The 16,101-nt window shown below is 46.5% G+C and overlaps 1 protein-coding gene across 1 annotated transcript; it reads left to right on the top strand.

Moving 5' to 3' along the window:
• Positions 1 to 13,647: 13,647 nt before the first annotated feature.
• DNAJB8 (DnaJ heat shock protein family (Hsp40) member B8) lies at positions 13,648 to 14,389 on the top strand. The gene has a single exon (XM_016132241.2). The coding sequence runs from the start codon at positions 13,651 to 13,653 to the stop codon at positions 14,350 to 14,352; it is 702 nt and encodes a 233-aa protein (XP_015987727.1). The 5' UTR covers positions 13,648 to 13,650; the 3' UTR covers positions 14,353 to 14,389.
• Positions 14,390 to 16,101: the final 1,712 nt, after the last annotated feature.

Genomic DNA, 16,101 nt, shown 5'->3' with positions numbered 1-16,101 from the left:
AAAAAAAAAAAAAAAAAGCTGCATAAGCTTAACTCGTGGATGAGTTGTTTTATTTTAAAACTCTTTTTGGGTCCAGTCAATTGTACTTTGCTATGGAAGCCCTTACTATGGAAAGGAATAAAACCTACAAACCAGGGCCGTAGCTTTGCAATTATTTTTGGAAAAGTTCTTGGTTACCACAGCCCTAGAATGGGGAGCTGGGGGCCAAGAGGTGGGGCCTTGACTGCTCTTGGCTTCTAGGGGCTGGTCTGGCAGGTGGCAAAGCCAGGAGTTGGGGTGGGTCAGAGCCAAGACTGAGAGACCATGACCCTCCTGGGGTCTTGGGAGACCTGCATTCTGCTCTGCTTTGCTGTGGCTAGCTGGATCCTTCCCAAGGTACAGCTGTACATAACCATGTCTGAACTTAGATTCTGTATGTAGTGGTGGCAGGATGTGATGGCTAGTGGGGGCCGGGCCCAGGAAGAGGATTGTGCTGATGTAGTCGACCAAGTGCAATATAGGCAGCTGATCGCTGCAGGGGCACCACCACCATAAGTAACTTATTTTGTACTAGCATCCACATTAAGAAGAATCGGCAGTATTTTTTGTTTTTATGTTTTATTTGGCTTGTTTTGTTTTGGATTAGTGAACTAAGTTATTGTTAATTATGTACAACATTTATATATTGTCTGTAAAAAATGTATGCTATCCTCCTATTCCATTAAAGTAAATACTGTTAAGAATAATAAAATACTTTTTGTGAATGCCTCTGTCCTGTCTTGTGGACTCCTAGGGCAGCTGAGTCCCAGGTACAGAGATTAGCAGTCGAACTGAACTTTTCCTATAGCCCAGTGATTTGGAGGGAAGGGCTCCTGAAATAGACGTTGGGGTTCTGTGTGCTGGGACTTGAGATCCTGACACATTGAATCACTTCCATCTGAATTTCCTCGTTATTAGTTAAGTGGGAGTCCTGCTGGCTTGGTGGGTATTGGAGAGGCTGAAGGAGGCTGTGGCTTCTCCAGCTTTTGGCCCACATGCTGATCCTTTTCCTGAGGGCTCTATTGGTGCTCTTGCAGAACCCAGCAAGAACTGACCCCACATCCACTTTTTCTCAGGTGCTGATCAGCTCTTGTTTTTGAGCTATCTGGTCACCAAAATTCGCATTCATTGAGAAACCTGACTACCAACGTCTTTGATCACTGATATCCTTGGTTGATGTCCTCTTTAATCAATGATGTTGGTCATTAGAGAGAGCCACCATGACTGATATTCAACATGTCTGATCACCAGAGCTTGTCATCATAGACATCTGATTACTAACAACTTGTTACCGGTACTTAATTACTATTATTTCATCAATGCCTCTGATGGATGTTGTTTTTAATTGCTTACATCCCCTAAAATGTGATCGCCACTGTCTCCAAAGACTGTCCTTTCTCACCAGTAATCAATGTGATCATGAATATCTCATCACCAATGTTTTTGATTAGTATATCTGTTCATCAGTATTTTTATTCAATGTGTCTGGTTGCCAATATCTCTGGTGACCACCATCTGTTTCCCCAATATTTCTATTCACCACATCTGTAATCACCAGTGCCTCTTACCCAAGTTCCTAATTACCACTGTATTGATGATCAGTGCATTCTGTCACTAATGTCCTAGTTCATTAAGAAATACAATCACCAATGTCATCGATCAATGTTTTTTCACCCAATGGTAGGCAGATCACATCACTTATATGTGATCTCCAACATCTCTAGTCATGCTGTTTCTCACCACCAAATGACTCCTTAATGATGTGTTTGGTCACTTGTCTCCAATCACCAACATTGCTAACCAACAATGTTCCTGATCATAGAACCCTCTTACAATCAAATTTTCAGACTATCAATGTGCTCAGTAGTGACTCTGGTTACCAATACTCCTGACTGGGACTCTGACTCATGATATTAATGCCTCTAGACTCTGGTTACCAATACTCCTGACTGGGACTCTGACTCATGATATTAATGCCTCTAGTGTACCACCACTATCCTACTCATGTCCTTTCCCTGTGCAACAGAAACCTAAAGCAAATAGGAACCAACCTGGGTGCAGATCTGGATGGGCGCTTGCCTGCCCATCTGAACACCCAGACCTTCTCAGGCCTCCTAGCAGCTCCCCTTCTGGCCCTTCCCCAGCTCACAGCATTTCGGTCTCCCTCCCTTCCACAGTGAGGGCAGGGATGGTCCTGTTCTCCTGTGTCCTAGCTCAGACTGCAGGATTCTGTGCCTCTATGATCATGCATTCAAGTGTGCACCATATTCTTGTCTGTTGAGCACCTCTTGCACATCGTGCTGTTATATGTGTGGGGGCTACCCCAGTGAATAAAACAAACAACTGCCCTGGAGGAGCTTTCATTCCAGGCAGGAAGCACAATAATGACTCTGCCTGGCCTCTGGCAAAATGTCCTACTTGCCTGGCCTCAAATTCAAAACCCAGAGCTGGAATATGGAGTCCAGAGCCGAGAGTCTACAACCTGCACTTCTGAATTTGGAAACCAGAACCCAAAACAGCATAAAACACAAACCCTCAAGTTCAGAACTTAGACCTTGCAGCTCAGAATCCAGAACTTCCATGTAAGAACTATGAAACTGGGTCCCAGAACCTCTCCCTCAGAATCCAGATCTCAGAACATGGGAGTCCAGAACCAGGGCCCTGAGGATAGACCCTCAAATCCACAACCTAGATCTTGGAGCTCAGAACCTGTAACTTAGCACCAAGGAAATGGAGCCTAGGGCCTAGAGTGTGCGTAGGATCTGGTGGCCAGAATCCAGAGTCCAGAGCAAGCCCTGAGAGAAATCTCCTCTGTTTCTCTGTTATTCCCCAGTCTTATTGCCTTGCCTCTGCCAACCAATATTTTTTGGAGCACCCAGTGCCAGGCAGCTAGCAGGAAACAAGCAGAAGAGCGGCTCTCCTCTCCCTGCAGTGACAGGTCCAAGAAAGCAAGGACTACATCTGCCTTGTCATTCATGTGTCCCCATTGCCTCTCAGGTGCTTGTGGTAGGTGCTTCCCAAATGCCTGTTGAATAGATTCATTCATTTATTCCACAAATGTTTATTGACCTCATTTGTTCTCAGTATTCAGGTCGGGGGATGAAACATACAAAAATCTTGCTCTGGTGAATCTGGTGAATCTGCTCCCTCTGGCACCCAGGAAATTCTTGGAGGACAGGAGCTGTTTCTGGGGAAGGCTGTGGTGGGGGTGGGAAGATGGTGTTGAGTGCGGGCAAGTGACCTCCAGGAGCAAGGGAAGCATGCTGGCTCTTGTGGGTTCCAGGTTCAAACTCACTTCAGAGCAACAGAACCAGGTTCAGGGGCTTCTGCTCCTGCAGCTTCTGTTTCCTCCTCCATAAAATAATTAGCTCTTAACAATGACTCTGACTGCCCAGAGTCATTGTGTGAATAAACAGTTTTGATTTTGTGGCCTCAAAGCTCTAAGGCAGGGCAGGTCAGGGCAGGCAGGCCAAGGGCTGCAAGTAGCTGAAGTTAACAAGGCAATGGTGCCTTTATAATTTCTTGGAGCCTGGTGCTAGGGCACCTGGGGTGAGTTGGCCTTTGTTCCATATGTTTGCACCTAGGTGGGGCTGGCCTGCCCAAGGCCTCTTCCCCCTTCCTCCTACCAGGACATTCCTAGGCCCCACTTCTTATTCCCATTTTCTGTAGATGAAACCAACCCCCCTTTGTAATTCTTAGAGACCAGCTCATCCTTTTCCAAAAGTTCCAGCCACCTTATTAACCCACCAGTAGGATTAAGACAGAGGAACAATCTTCCCCTTCCTTGGAGCCACAGAATAGACACTGCCCCAGGGGAACAGGGTTTGGGAGGAAGACCTGCCATCCACTTGATGGAAGGGAAGGACAAAGGACAAACTCACCTGAGAGGTGGGAAAGAAAACAAACAGGAGCCACTCCCAAAGTCAGTGTGGGCTTTCCTACCTGAGGGAGAGTAGTAGTCCAGAGGGGCATTTTTGCTTGTTTGTATGTTTCTTTTTAGGAAAAAATGATAAAATGACTCCAAACTGTACCTGAAAAAACTAACAAGACCAAGTCAGAAAATTAGGAGACATAAAGCAATGGGTGTGTGTGTGTGTGTGTGTGTGTGTGTGTGTGTGTGTGTATGTGTGTAAAACATTTTCCAGTATTAAACAAGATTCTATTATAAAAATCATTCGAACCTTGAAGTTCTGCTGTAAGAATCAGCAGATCAATGGCTCAGACTTGGATAAGCCTGAAGCAGACCCTATTATTTATAAGTTAATGGATGACAAAGGAGATATCCTGAGTTAATGCAAGGGCTGAGGATTATTCAATCAAGTGGAGCTGAACAACTAGCAGGTTAGTATATCACTGGGTGAATACCTACTCAGATGTCTAAAACTTGCCTTACTCAGTCAGCAGAAGACTTTCGTTTGTGTTGCATGATATTTTGCAAAAATATGAATGAGTTGCAAATGATCTTAACTTAGGAGATTCATTTAAAGACGGGCAGAAGCTCTGGCCCCAGAGGTAGCATTTCTGCCTTCATCTCCACCTGGCCCCACATGTCCATGCCTGCTGGGTCTCAGGGACACTGAGTTTGAGTTCTGACATCATCACACATATCCTATAACATAGTCAAGGATTATTAAGGAGTTAGTCTTGAAATCAAAAACCAACCTACAAATGAGTTGATAGAGGGACACTGCAAAACTCAAGGTTAAGCTCAGTCTTTCTAGGAACAAAAGAGGAAAAAGGGAAAGTATGGAACATATAAGAAGTAAAAGCTTTTCATTGAAGTAGGGGTGGTAGGATAATTTGGGGTAGTGCTTTTGAAATGAGCTCTGAGATAATAATTCCATTTCCAAGACTTGAATGTTCAGTAACCGTCTAAATATTTTTGCAAGAAGCTACTACACAAAGATGTTCAGGACATCATTATTTATGTCATGTAACCAAGAGATTACTTACAACCTCAATGCTCAAAAAAGGACATAAGTGTATAGTCCAGAATAATTGAAATCAGTGACTTGTATTTGTACACCCATGTTCATAGCAGCATTATTCACTTTAGCCCAAAGGTGAAAACAATCCATCCAAGTGTTCATCCATGGATGGATAGATAAGCAAAATGTGGTCTATCCATGCAATGGAGCCCTAGAAGGAAGCAAATTCTGACACATGCTACAACATAGATGAACCTTGAGGACATTCTGCTAAGTGAAATAAGCCAGTCACAATAGGACAAATACTCTATGGTTTCATTTATATGACGTTCCTAGAGGAGTCAAATTCATAGAGACAGAAAGCATAATGGTGTGTGGCAGGGACTAGGGAAAGGGGAATGGAGAATTAGTGTTTAATGGGTACAAAGTTTCAGTTTTGCAAGACAAAAAATTTCTGGAGATGGATGGTGATGATTGCATGACATTAATGCACCTAGTGCCACTGAACTGGACACCAGCTGCAATGGTTGAGATAGTCAAGTGTATGTTATGTGTATTTGTCACAATAAAAAAGAAAGGGAGGTAAGGGGACTATAGGACACCCACTAAAAAGCTTTTAAAATCTCTCCTGAAGATTATGCTCTTATAGAGCCAAGTCATGGACTAGGAATGTGTAACACAATGGTAACAGTAATTATAGCATCTAAGAAGAAAGAATTTTCACCAAATGTTAATAAATGGCAACATCTATGTGATAGATGCATTTTCTTTCTTCTCCCTATTTTCCAAATATTCTGTAATGAGGTTTAATAGCTTTAATGATAAAAATATTTTAAAATAATTATTGCAGATTGGGAGATAATTTTGCAACACATGCAAAAAATCAAAACATAAAAATAAATATATAATAATATATAATAAAAAATAGAGAAATTCAGGCAAAGAATACACAAAGAAGTCCTTCTCAATGGACATGTAAATAATTAGTAAACATATGAACAGGCGCTCAACCTCAGAAATGATAAAATACAGGCAAATGGAACAAGGACGTATCACTTTCTACCTCTCATCTTAACAAAAATGGAAAAAGTCAGACAAATGTGTAGAAACAGACCTGGTGCATGCTTGTTGGTAGGAATATTGATCGAAATCCCATGTGCTCTCTGGCCTAATGAGCCTTCCTCAGGGGCACCTCACAGAAACCTCGAGGGGGCGGAAAAGCAAAATCGCAGGGTTTTTTTTTTTTAAGCAAATTGCAGAACAATAAATATAGAATGACTCTTTTTTGTTATTTGTTTGTTTGTTTTAAAAATGTGCAGAGATAGTAAAACATCTGAGAAAATACATACCTATTGAATAATGATGGTTAATTCTGAGAAGTGTGATAGATCTGGGAGGAGAAAGAGGGTTCTTTTCACTTTATAAACTTGCGCTATTATTTTAATGTCTTATAACTATGTGTTACCTTTATGATTTTAAAAAAATAAGAAGAATCATTAACAAAAACTTGTTTTCTTTTCTCTGTCTTGTCCTGACTCTTGACTGGTCTCTCTCCCTGGAATGTTCTACCTTTCCGATCTGACTGGAGAACTCCTCTTCGTCCTTCAAAACCCCAGGCAAAGATCCGAGGTGAAGCCTTACTTGAGTTCTTCTCTGAGCTCTGCAAAGACTCCCCCAGCCCCTAACCAATGTTATTTAGGGACAAGACCTAGGTGTGGGGCAAACAAACCTGTCTCTCCCTTGCTGCACAGCCTTGAGCAAGTGGCTTAGCCTCTCTGAATCCTGACCCTCACCAGTAAGACAAGACTATACCTTGCAGGGTTGTAATAAGGATAACAGAGGAAGGCAGATGGTCCTCAGTTCTTGGAGAGCCCATCTAGCAAGGAGACCCTCTTCTAATGCCATTTCAGCCCATTGGTCTTCAGACTAAGCTCCCACACATTTCTCAACTCTTAGAAGCCCAAGGTGTTTCATATACTTCTGTTCTCCTTCCACAGCACCTAAGGTTCTCAGGATTCCCAGGAGAGCCAAAATGACATTCCTGACTACTTAGTAGGTGCTATAAGCATCCCCTCCATCCTGTCCCCAACCATGCAGAATCTCTACAGATGGTCCCTCCTGAACAGCTCAAAACTGAGGACCACTGGGGGCCAGAATGAGGGGATCTCAGGCCCTGGGAGGGGACAGGAGAGGATCGCTCCCACTGGCATGCAGTCTGGAGTTGGAGGGTTCACCTCCCTGGAGAAGGGACTCAGCAGATGCTAGCTACTTCCTTCCATGCTTCATCTGTCCCTTCCATACCCTACTCCTCACATTGTGGGACTCTGTAGGGGACCTTAGGAAAATGCCCCCTCGTTCCTTCCCCAGGTTTGGCTGTGCTGATCTGGAAGGTGCGGCTATGATCCAAGTTTCCCCAGCTTTGAGTGGATGCTGGGATGGGCCTCCTTTCCTTAGGATTCAGTGAAGGAGGAGACTTTTGTACACACACATCACTGCACACCGCTGCTGATACCATCCTGACATCATCTTCCATTCTCCCTTCTCTACCTCACACTGCCCAGCTCCATCCTCACCTGCTCTGTAGCACCAGCCTCCTCCCTGCCCCTACTCCCCATTTTAGCATCCCCTGCCTTAGGCTTGTGCTCTGCAACTTGTCTCTTCTGCCATAGGAATCTTTTTGTTGTTGTTGTTGTTAAAATCTTTTATTATTAAATTTATTGGGATGACATTGTTTAAGGAGATTATATAAGTTCCAAGTGTAACAATGTTATAATACATCATCTGTACATTGCATGTGTACTCACTACCCAAAAGTTTAGTTTCCTTACATCACCATATATTTGACCCCCTTTACCCTTTTCGATTTCCCCCCTCCCTCCTTCCCCTCTGGTAACCACCATATTGTTATGAGTTTTTTCAGGGTTTCAATCCTCTTGCTAAAAGCTCATTCTGTTGATCTGTTGTAGTTGTTTTTTCCCCCTCAACTCCTGGAATCATTGATCTGAATTATTTTGGATCTCATTGAGGTTTTTTTCAGAAGTACAATCCTGAATTCTCTGTCATTTAAGTCACATATTTCTATGTCTTTAAGCTTATTTTCTAGAGGTTTTTCTTTTTCTTTTTGAGCTGCCTTGTCACTTTGGTTGTTCATGGTGTTTGATGGGCTATTTCTCTGCCTGGGCATTGATGAGATTGTATTCCACTTTTTTTTCCAGCAATGTTATGAGGTTTTGTGTGTGTATGTGTTTGTGTATGTGTTTGTTTTATTCATTCATTTTCTACTTTCATTTTGTATCATAAAGATCTTTCTTAATCTTTTAATTTCAATTATTAAATATTTTAGATATCCAAAAATATAGCTACTAATATAACAAACACCATGGTACTGTGCTACATAACAAATTGCCACAAACTGAGCAGCTTAAAACCACACACATTTATTATCTCACAGCCTCTGTGGGTCAAGAGCCCACAGAGCATGACAAACAGCTGCTAAGATAACAACACCGTGGTAGCTGGATCCTCACTTAGGGTCCCACAAGGCTGCAGTCACATGCTGACCAGGACTGGGCCTCTCTCAGGTTTCCTTGCAGCTGTAGGATTCTTGGCAACTTGCTCTTTCAAAGCCAGCAACAGATAAAGACTCTAAGAGAGAATCAGCCCGCATTATGGGAGTTTTATCTAATGTCCTGCACTCAGGAATGACATCCCATTGCCTTTGCCGCATTCTATGGGTCATACCAAGTCACAGGTCCTGCCCACCCTCCAGGGCCTGGGGATGGTGGATGGAGAGGTCAGGTTAGAGAAGGAGGAAACAGCCCTGGACCTCCCCAGCTGGGGCCAGTAGAGGCACCTTTAGAGACACCACCCAGGCACACACAGCAGGGCTTCAGACATTGTGGGAACATGTGTGCGCTTGGGTACACATGTGTGCATGTGTATTTGTCTGTACAGGTATGTACAAACACATGAGGGCATGGGTGCCTGAGTATGCATGTGGAGGTGTGGGGTGCTCTATCTGACTATCGTGTCTAAAAGAGAAGCCCTATCATTCTCTAAGTCCTTTTTCTGTTTTGCTTTTCTCCCTGGCACCTATCGGTACCTGACATTATGTTAAATGTTCATTAGTCATCAGTTTCTTGTATCTTCCCCACTAGATGTCAGTTCCATGAGGGCACACTTGTCTAGTGTGTTCACTGGCACATATACCTGCGGCACTTGGAAGAGTGCCTGGCACACAGCATATGTGTGGATAGAAGCTCAAGAAACGTGTGGGACAAATAGTTGGATGAGTGGACGGATGGATGGATGGATGGACGGATGGATGGACGGGTGGATGGATGGGTGGACGGATGGATGGACGGGTGGATGAGTAGTTGGGTAGATGGATGAATGGCTAAATGTCTGCTGATGTGAATGTGTGCATGCAAGCCTTGACTCTGGAAGATACTTTAGACTTCTTTGTTCTATACACTTTCCAGAAAGCTCCAAGAAATCCCACACCCGGAAGCTGCAGAGGCCCATGAGTATGTGGGGGAGGCTCTGGAGGTTGAATCCTCCTAGAGGTTTAGGACCTGCTGTTGGAACTGGAATCAGAGTCCTGTCCAGGGTCACTCTGTACAGGGATGGGCTGGGGTCTAGGGCACTATGGGAGGGGAGGGGAGAATGTCTGTCCTAACAGGCTGGTGCACTTTGGAGCTCAGATGGGATTCCACAAATGACGCTTTTGCTTGAGACTTGATCTGAGCCTCCAGAGACCACAGGGGCTTTCACCAAGAAGGGCATTACCTAGATCAAGATGGGGAGGAAAAAATTGCAAGGACCGAGTGGGAGCCCGTCAACACTGGCTGGGAGTGTTGAGCAGCAAGTTTTCCTGGAGGTCCTAAGGGGGAAAGCAGGTCTGAGCCAGGTCTGTGTTGACACCTGAGCTGAAATCATCCTGTTGCCTCTAGAGGAAAGCAGTTGCCCCCTACTTCCCGTGCTTCCCTGTCTGACATTGAACATTCATAGTTCCTTCCACCTGTTTAGTCGCCCACCACCTTCCCATAAGCCCATCAATTTGTATGTCGATCTTCCCTCATACTCATTCTTCCATGGACCTGTCTATCTACCACTCCTTCCCTTCCCTCATCTGTCAATCTGTCTTTTCAGCCATCCTTCTATGCACTGTTATCAACATTGTTATCATTATGCTAGCAAGTACATATGCAAAAGACTTTCTCTGTTCTAAGCTGTCCTCACAGCAACCATGTGAGGAAAATACGACCTCCACGAGATGAGGAAACTGGCACAGAGAGATTAAGTGACCCCATTGAGAACACACAGCTAGTAAATGGCAGAGCTGTCTGACTTGATAGGCCAAGCTCTTAACCTCACAATATGTCTGTTCATCTATCCATGCACCCTCATAGCTGTTCATTCAGTCCCTTCACTTACCTGTCACTGTCTATCCAGTGACCCATCCATCCATTGCTGTCGCCCATCCATTCTGAAGGTAATGCAGTTAGAGAACCAGGGGCCCTGAGGGGAGAGAAGGCCTGAACTGCCCATCTGTCTGGGCTGGGGTGGATGTGGGGATGAGATGGGCTGCCCCAGGCTGGGCAATGCTGCATGGGGCTGAAGAAAATTAGCCAAGTGACTGCCAGGATCATCTAATTAGGAACGCTAGTGATAAGCAGATAGGAATCGGGGTGATTAGAATCCTTTTTAAAAGCCACTCCATTAATTACAGAGACAGAGAGGGGCCTCTAGCTGCTCAGAATACCAATCGGTTGCCTAATTGGCCTCCATCAGCTCACCCTGGGAGGGTTCTTGGGACTGCTGTGTGGCCTTGGTTGTGCTCTGACCTCTCTGGGCCTCCCTGTGCACTGGGTCAGGCTCTGCCTGAGATCACCTGGTCACTCAAGGTCCTCTCTCTCTTCCCAGGCTATGGCTCAGGGGGCTGGGGTTAGGGTGGACCTGAGACAGGATATCAGAGGTCAGAGGTCAGGAAGACTAGATTGGCTCCCCAGAGGGGAGAAAGCCCTGAAAGGGAAGAGTTTAACCAACTCACTGACAAATAAGAACAGAGAGGCTCAGAGAGGGAAAGTGATCAATCAGCCTGTGAGAGTCAAGAGTGTGGAGGCTTGAGCTAATGCTCATGCCCACTCTTCCCTATTCATTTATCTTTGCAGAAGGAGAAATCACCTCTGCATACTGTTGCTAGGTTCCATATCTTCCTTTATGGGGAGCTTGCCCCATTGTCACCCTGGGAAACTACAGAGAACTCTCCATCTTTAGAACACTTTCAGCAATAAGGAGGTGTGCTCTGGGACAGCTCTAACCCAGGGGATATGATGGGAGTCTCCAGCCCTGTCTCCATGACATTTGCCTCCTACAGACCTATCCCAAGGTGGGCTTCAGCCTGAAAATAAGGGTCTGGGTGTGGAGCAGAGCACAGAACTTGCTAAAAGTCTCTGGAATAGCAGGAGCTAAAAGAAATTTCTTCCCTAGGAGGACAGAGGAGGTGAGAGTCTCAGGCAAAGTGAGGAGAGGGGAGTCTGTGTCAGGGGAAGTACCTGTAGGATTCTTGGGCACCTCATTATCCTGGGTCCCTTGTCTACTAACATTGTTGTAACCACTCACACACTGTCTTGATTACACTGTTATGGTATCCTCAAGTTTCACTTGTAGTGATGCTATTGTCATCAACCCTCTCACCAGTATCACAAACCCCATCTCCATCACCATAAACACGCCATCATCCAAACCTCCATCATCACTATTTCCATCACCATCACTATGACCATCTCCACCTCAACCAGTATCACCATCACATCACACCACATCACTATTATTACACCACACCCCCATCACATCCTATGTCTGACATCAACTTTATTACCTTAACCAGTATCACCACTACTAAGATCACCATTATGACCATGATTACCATCACTATTACTAGCATCGCCAACATCATTATGATCATCATCACCACTTCCATCACTACAATCATCATCACATCTCTGACATTTCCTCCATCATTATCACCATCTCCACTACCTGTTTCGTTACTATCACTGTTAACACCATATCCATGTCAACCAATATTCATATTACCATGACAACCAATATACACATTGTCATCACCATTACCACCACCATCACCACCATCATCTTCACCTCAACCGATATCTCCATTAACACGACCGTTATTACCACTGCCATTACTATCACCACCACTGTGCCACCACCATCTCCACCTTAACCAGTTTCACCATACCACCACCTTCCTCATCACCATCATCATTTCCTCTATCACCACCACCACCACTACCATATCTCACCATTACCTCTGACTCCACCACCATCATCATCACTATCATTATCACGTCCAACTCCATCTATGACATCGCACCATCACCTGTATCATCACCATTATCACCGTGCCCCCAACCACAACTCACACCAGCTTCAGCAGAGTCACTGTCATCATGACCACATGTATACAGTTACTGACTGTGTACCAGGGATGCAGTCCTTCCAGAGTCTCTGAGGAAGGATTTGTCGTTGCCCCTTCCAGCTCCTGGTGATTGTTGCCTTTCCTCGCACTGCATTGCCCCAATTTCTTCCTCTATCTTCTCATCGCCTTTTCTTCTCTCAGTGTGTCTCTCTGTGAGTCTTCAATAAGGGAACTTGTCATTGGATTCAGGACCAACCCATATAATCCAGGATGATCTCATCTTGAGATCCCTAATTTAATTACATCTGCAAAGATCCTTTCCCAATAAGGTCACATTCACATATTCTGGCCATTAGGACAGGGACATGTTCAAACTATTATACTCACTAATCTATATTTATTTTTAAACCTTATTTTTCTTTCCAGAATTGAGTGGAATGCTTCTTTTAATTTTCTGTCCACTACAGCCTTAGACAACCCTGGGTTTGCATCTGCCTCTCTCTCACTGACTTGCTGTGTGACCTTGAGTACATTGCTGTGTGTCTCTGAACTTCATTCAATCAATAAGTTGAACTGGTCGCCAGACACTGCCCTAGATGCTGACAAACATCTCTGACTTTGTGAGGCTTATGTCTGAGAATCTGATGGGATAATGGGCCACAAGAAGAATGAACTACTGCCTCTACCTGCCTGACTCCCCACCTTGGGCCCTCTCATTCCATACCAACAACCCAGCCATTGGGCTAAGTGGACATATATCAGGAAGCCCTCACTCCCCTCCCCTGACTACCCTCATTAACCTTCGTTACGCACCTGGGCCAGGGTCCTGTGGCTGACCGTGAGGCTCACTGTGACCCAGCTCCACTGTGGTGGCCCACCTTGCTCACAGGGGCAAGCCAACGGGCCTGGCACTGTGCAGTCCAGAGCTGGGGGTGGGTGTGCCCCACCCAGGGGCTGATGTCATAAAGGGCCTGGCCTTAGCTCTGTAGGGTGGTCTGCCTTGGCCTGGCCCCACTGTGGCAGTGTCCCTCCCCTCCCCCCACCCCTCTCTCAGTAGAAGTGCCCACCTGTCCCTGAGAGCTGGTACTATGAAAAGGTAAACTCACCGGGCAGAGCCACGCCCAAAGCCAGCAGAGTCCAGCAAGTCCCCTGCTGAGGGACCCACACCACCTGCTGCCTCTTCCACGCCTATCCCAATCACCTGGGCCCCAGAGCCCACTTCACCCTCTCACCCACCTCTGCTGCTGCTCCCCCCTCGGCATGGCTAACTATTATGAAGTGCTGGGGGTACAGTCAAGCGCCTCCCCAGAGGACATCAAGAAGGCCTACCGCAAGCTGGCCTTGCGCTGGCACCCCGATAAGAACCCTGACAACAAGGAGGAGGCTGAGAAGAAGTTTAAGCAGGTGTCTGAGGCCTACGAGGTCCTATCTGACTCCAAGAAGCGTTCTGTGTATGACCGGGCAGGCTGTGACAGCTGGCGGGCTGGTGGCGGGGCCAGCACCCCCTACAACAGCCCATTTGACACCGGCTACACTTTCCGGAACCCCGAGGACATCTTTCGTGAGTTTTTTGGTGGCCTAGACCCCTTCTCCTTTGACTTCTGGGACACCCCCTTCAACAGTGACCGTGTTGGCCGAGGCCACGGCCTGAGGGGTGCCTTCTCGGCTGGTTTTGGTGAGTTCCCAGCCTTCATGGAGGCCTTCTCAGCCTTTGACACACTGGGCCGTGGTGGGGGCGCCAGCCGTACCACCTTCTCGTCCACCTCCTTTGGGGGCTCTGGCTCTGGCAGCTCGGGGTTCAAGTCGGTGATGTCGTCCACTGAGATGGTCAATGGACACAAGGTCACCACCAAGCGCATCGTGGAGAATGGGCAGGAGCGTGTGGAGGTGGAAGAGGATGGGCAGCTCAAGTCAGTGACCATCAATGGCAAGGAGCAGCTCAAACGGGTGGACAACAAGTAAGCATGGCCACTCGGGCCCTGCATCTGCCGCCTGGCCACAACCGCAGGCTGATGGTTAATAAATGTGCCAAGTGAGTTCATGGAAACATTTGGCTCAGCTATAGGGGGTGGTGGGCATCTTGGTGGACCTGCATGGTGCTGGCTGGGCAAGAGTAGACACGCAGAGGTGTCTGTGCCTCCAGGCATGTGGGTGCTGCCTCCCAAATCTGGTTGCATTAGTGGGGAGCATAAGGGTGGTTCTGTAGGCAACTTATAATCTCTTGTCTGTGTCATCTGGGTTGACAAATGCCATGACCATCATTCTACCTCAATCCAACCCCATGCCTCCACGCCCACCTTTGGCTCCCGTGCGGCCATGTTATTCTCATAGGTTTTTGGCTTCAACTTTTAGCCCCTGAACCTGGCAGTGATTCTTTGTGTGATTGTGGCACCAAAACCTATGTTGCATCATATTACCTGCCTTGCTTTAAACTTTCAGTGCTCTCTCTGTTCTAGGAATAAAAACCTCAGACCTCAGCCTCACCATAAGGCCCCGGTTACCTTACACTGCCCACTTTCCTGGCCTCACCTCCCCACAACCCTCACTCTCTGAGCTGCAGCCATGTTGGCCTCCCCTCTGTTCCTCCACTGTACCAAACACCTGAGAGCCTCAGGGCCTTCATATGTGCCTCTCTCCTAGTGAACACCCACTTATCTTGAGGCCTTTGCTCAAACGTAACTTCTTCAAGGAGTCCTTCCCTGCTACCCTAGTTCTGAATTAGCTCCCCACACACCTGCTCTGCTTTCTCACAGCCCCCAGCTTGTTTCTCCCTGGCCCTTATGTATTCATCTATGTGACTATTTGAGAGATGGATGCAACCTCAAGCAAACTGAGGTCCAAGGGAGCAGGGCCTACACCTACTTTGTCTATTTGTTATGTCCACAGGGGCAGGGTACATATTTGTTGGAAGAATGAATGTTCCTGGATGTGTGTGTGTGTGTGTGGGGGGGGGTGATGTGCTGTGTATGCTGTGTGGTGTGTGTGGTTGTGTGGGGGTGCGGTGTGTGTGTGGTGAGGTGCATGATATGGTGTGGTGGAGGTGTGATGTGTGTGAGGGCGTGATGTGTGAGTATTGGGTGTTGTGGGATGTGTGGTGATCCTAGGCAGGCCAAAGTGGGGCCCACCATTGAGAGGAAGTGGGTGTTGGAGCAGGCAATGGGAGACAAGAATTGGGCCTGCTCAAGCCCCAGAGACACTTTAAGATGGAGGCTCCTGCCTGCCTCTGTGGTGCTCGCTGCTGGGCTCTGAGGGTGGGCAGCCTTCAGAGTCAAGGTAGGCTCTGGGCATGATGCTCTAGCAGAGGCAGTGGAGGACATCCTTTGAGCAGTTTAGTCAGCTGTAGGCAGGGGGCTACAGGAGAGGAAGTTCATGGGTACACAGAGCTACTGTGGGCAGATAAGACCATGGATCCACGTGAGAACCCCTTGTAGGTGTTCTTAGGACTTGTATAATTTCCTAAATGACTCCCAAAAGCCCTTACATGGGGCGGGGGTCTGTAGCCCAAGGGTCGCATGTGTGGGTGCTATGTACACCTTTCTCTCTGTGTATATGCAGTAACGGAGAATTTACGAATGGTTTGATTATAGTCTGCAGCCCCAGGAGACTGTGAACTCCTTATAAATAGGAGCTCTAATTTCTTAATGCTGATCCCCAACACCTAGCTCAGGGCATTGTAAGATGTTTGTGCAGGCATGCTTATGTACGTTTGTC

This window comes from Rousettus aegyptiacus, unplaced genomic scaffold (assembly GCF_014176215.1).
Source record: "Rousettus aegyptiacus isolate mRouAeg1 unplaced genomic scaffold, mRouAeg1.p scaffold_m13_p_12, whole genome shotgun sequence".
Lineage (NCBI taxonomy): Eukaryota > Metazoa > Chordata > Mammalia > Chiroptera > Pteropodidae > Rousettus > Rousettus aegyptiacus.
This window is presented reverse-complemented; position numbering and strand designations above follow the sequence as displayed.

Bases quoted from the DNA above. Each gene is read 5' to 3' on its own strand.
- DNAJB8 (XM_016132241.2), top strand. From the start codon at position 13,651: ATGGCTAACTATTATGAAGTGCTGGGGGTACAGTCAAGCGCCTCCCCA.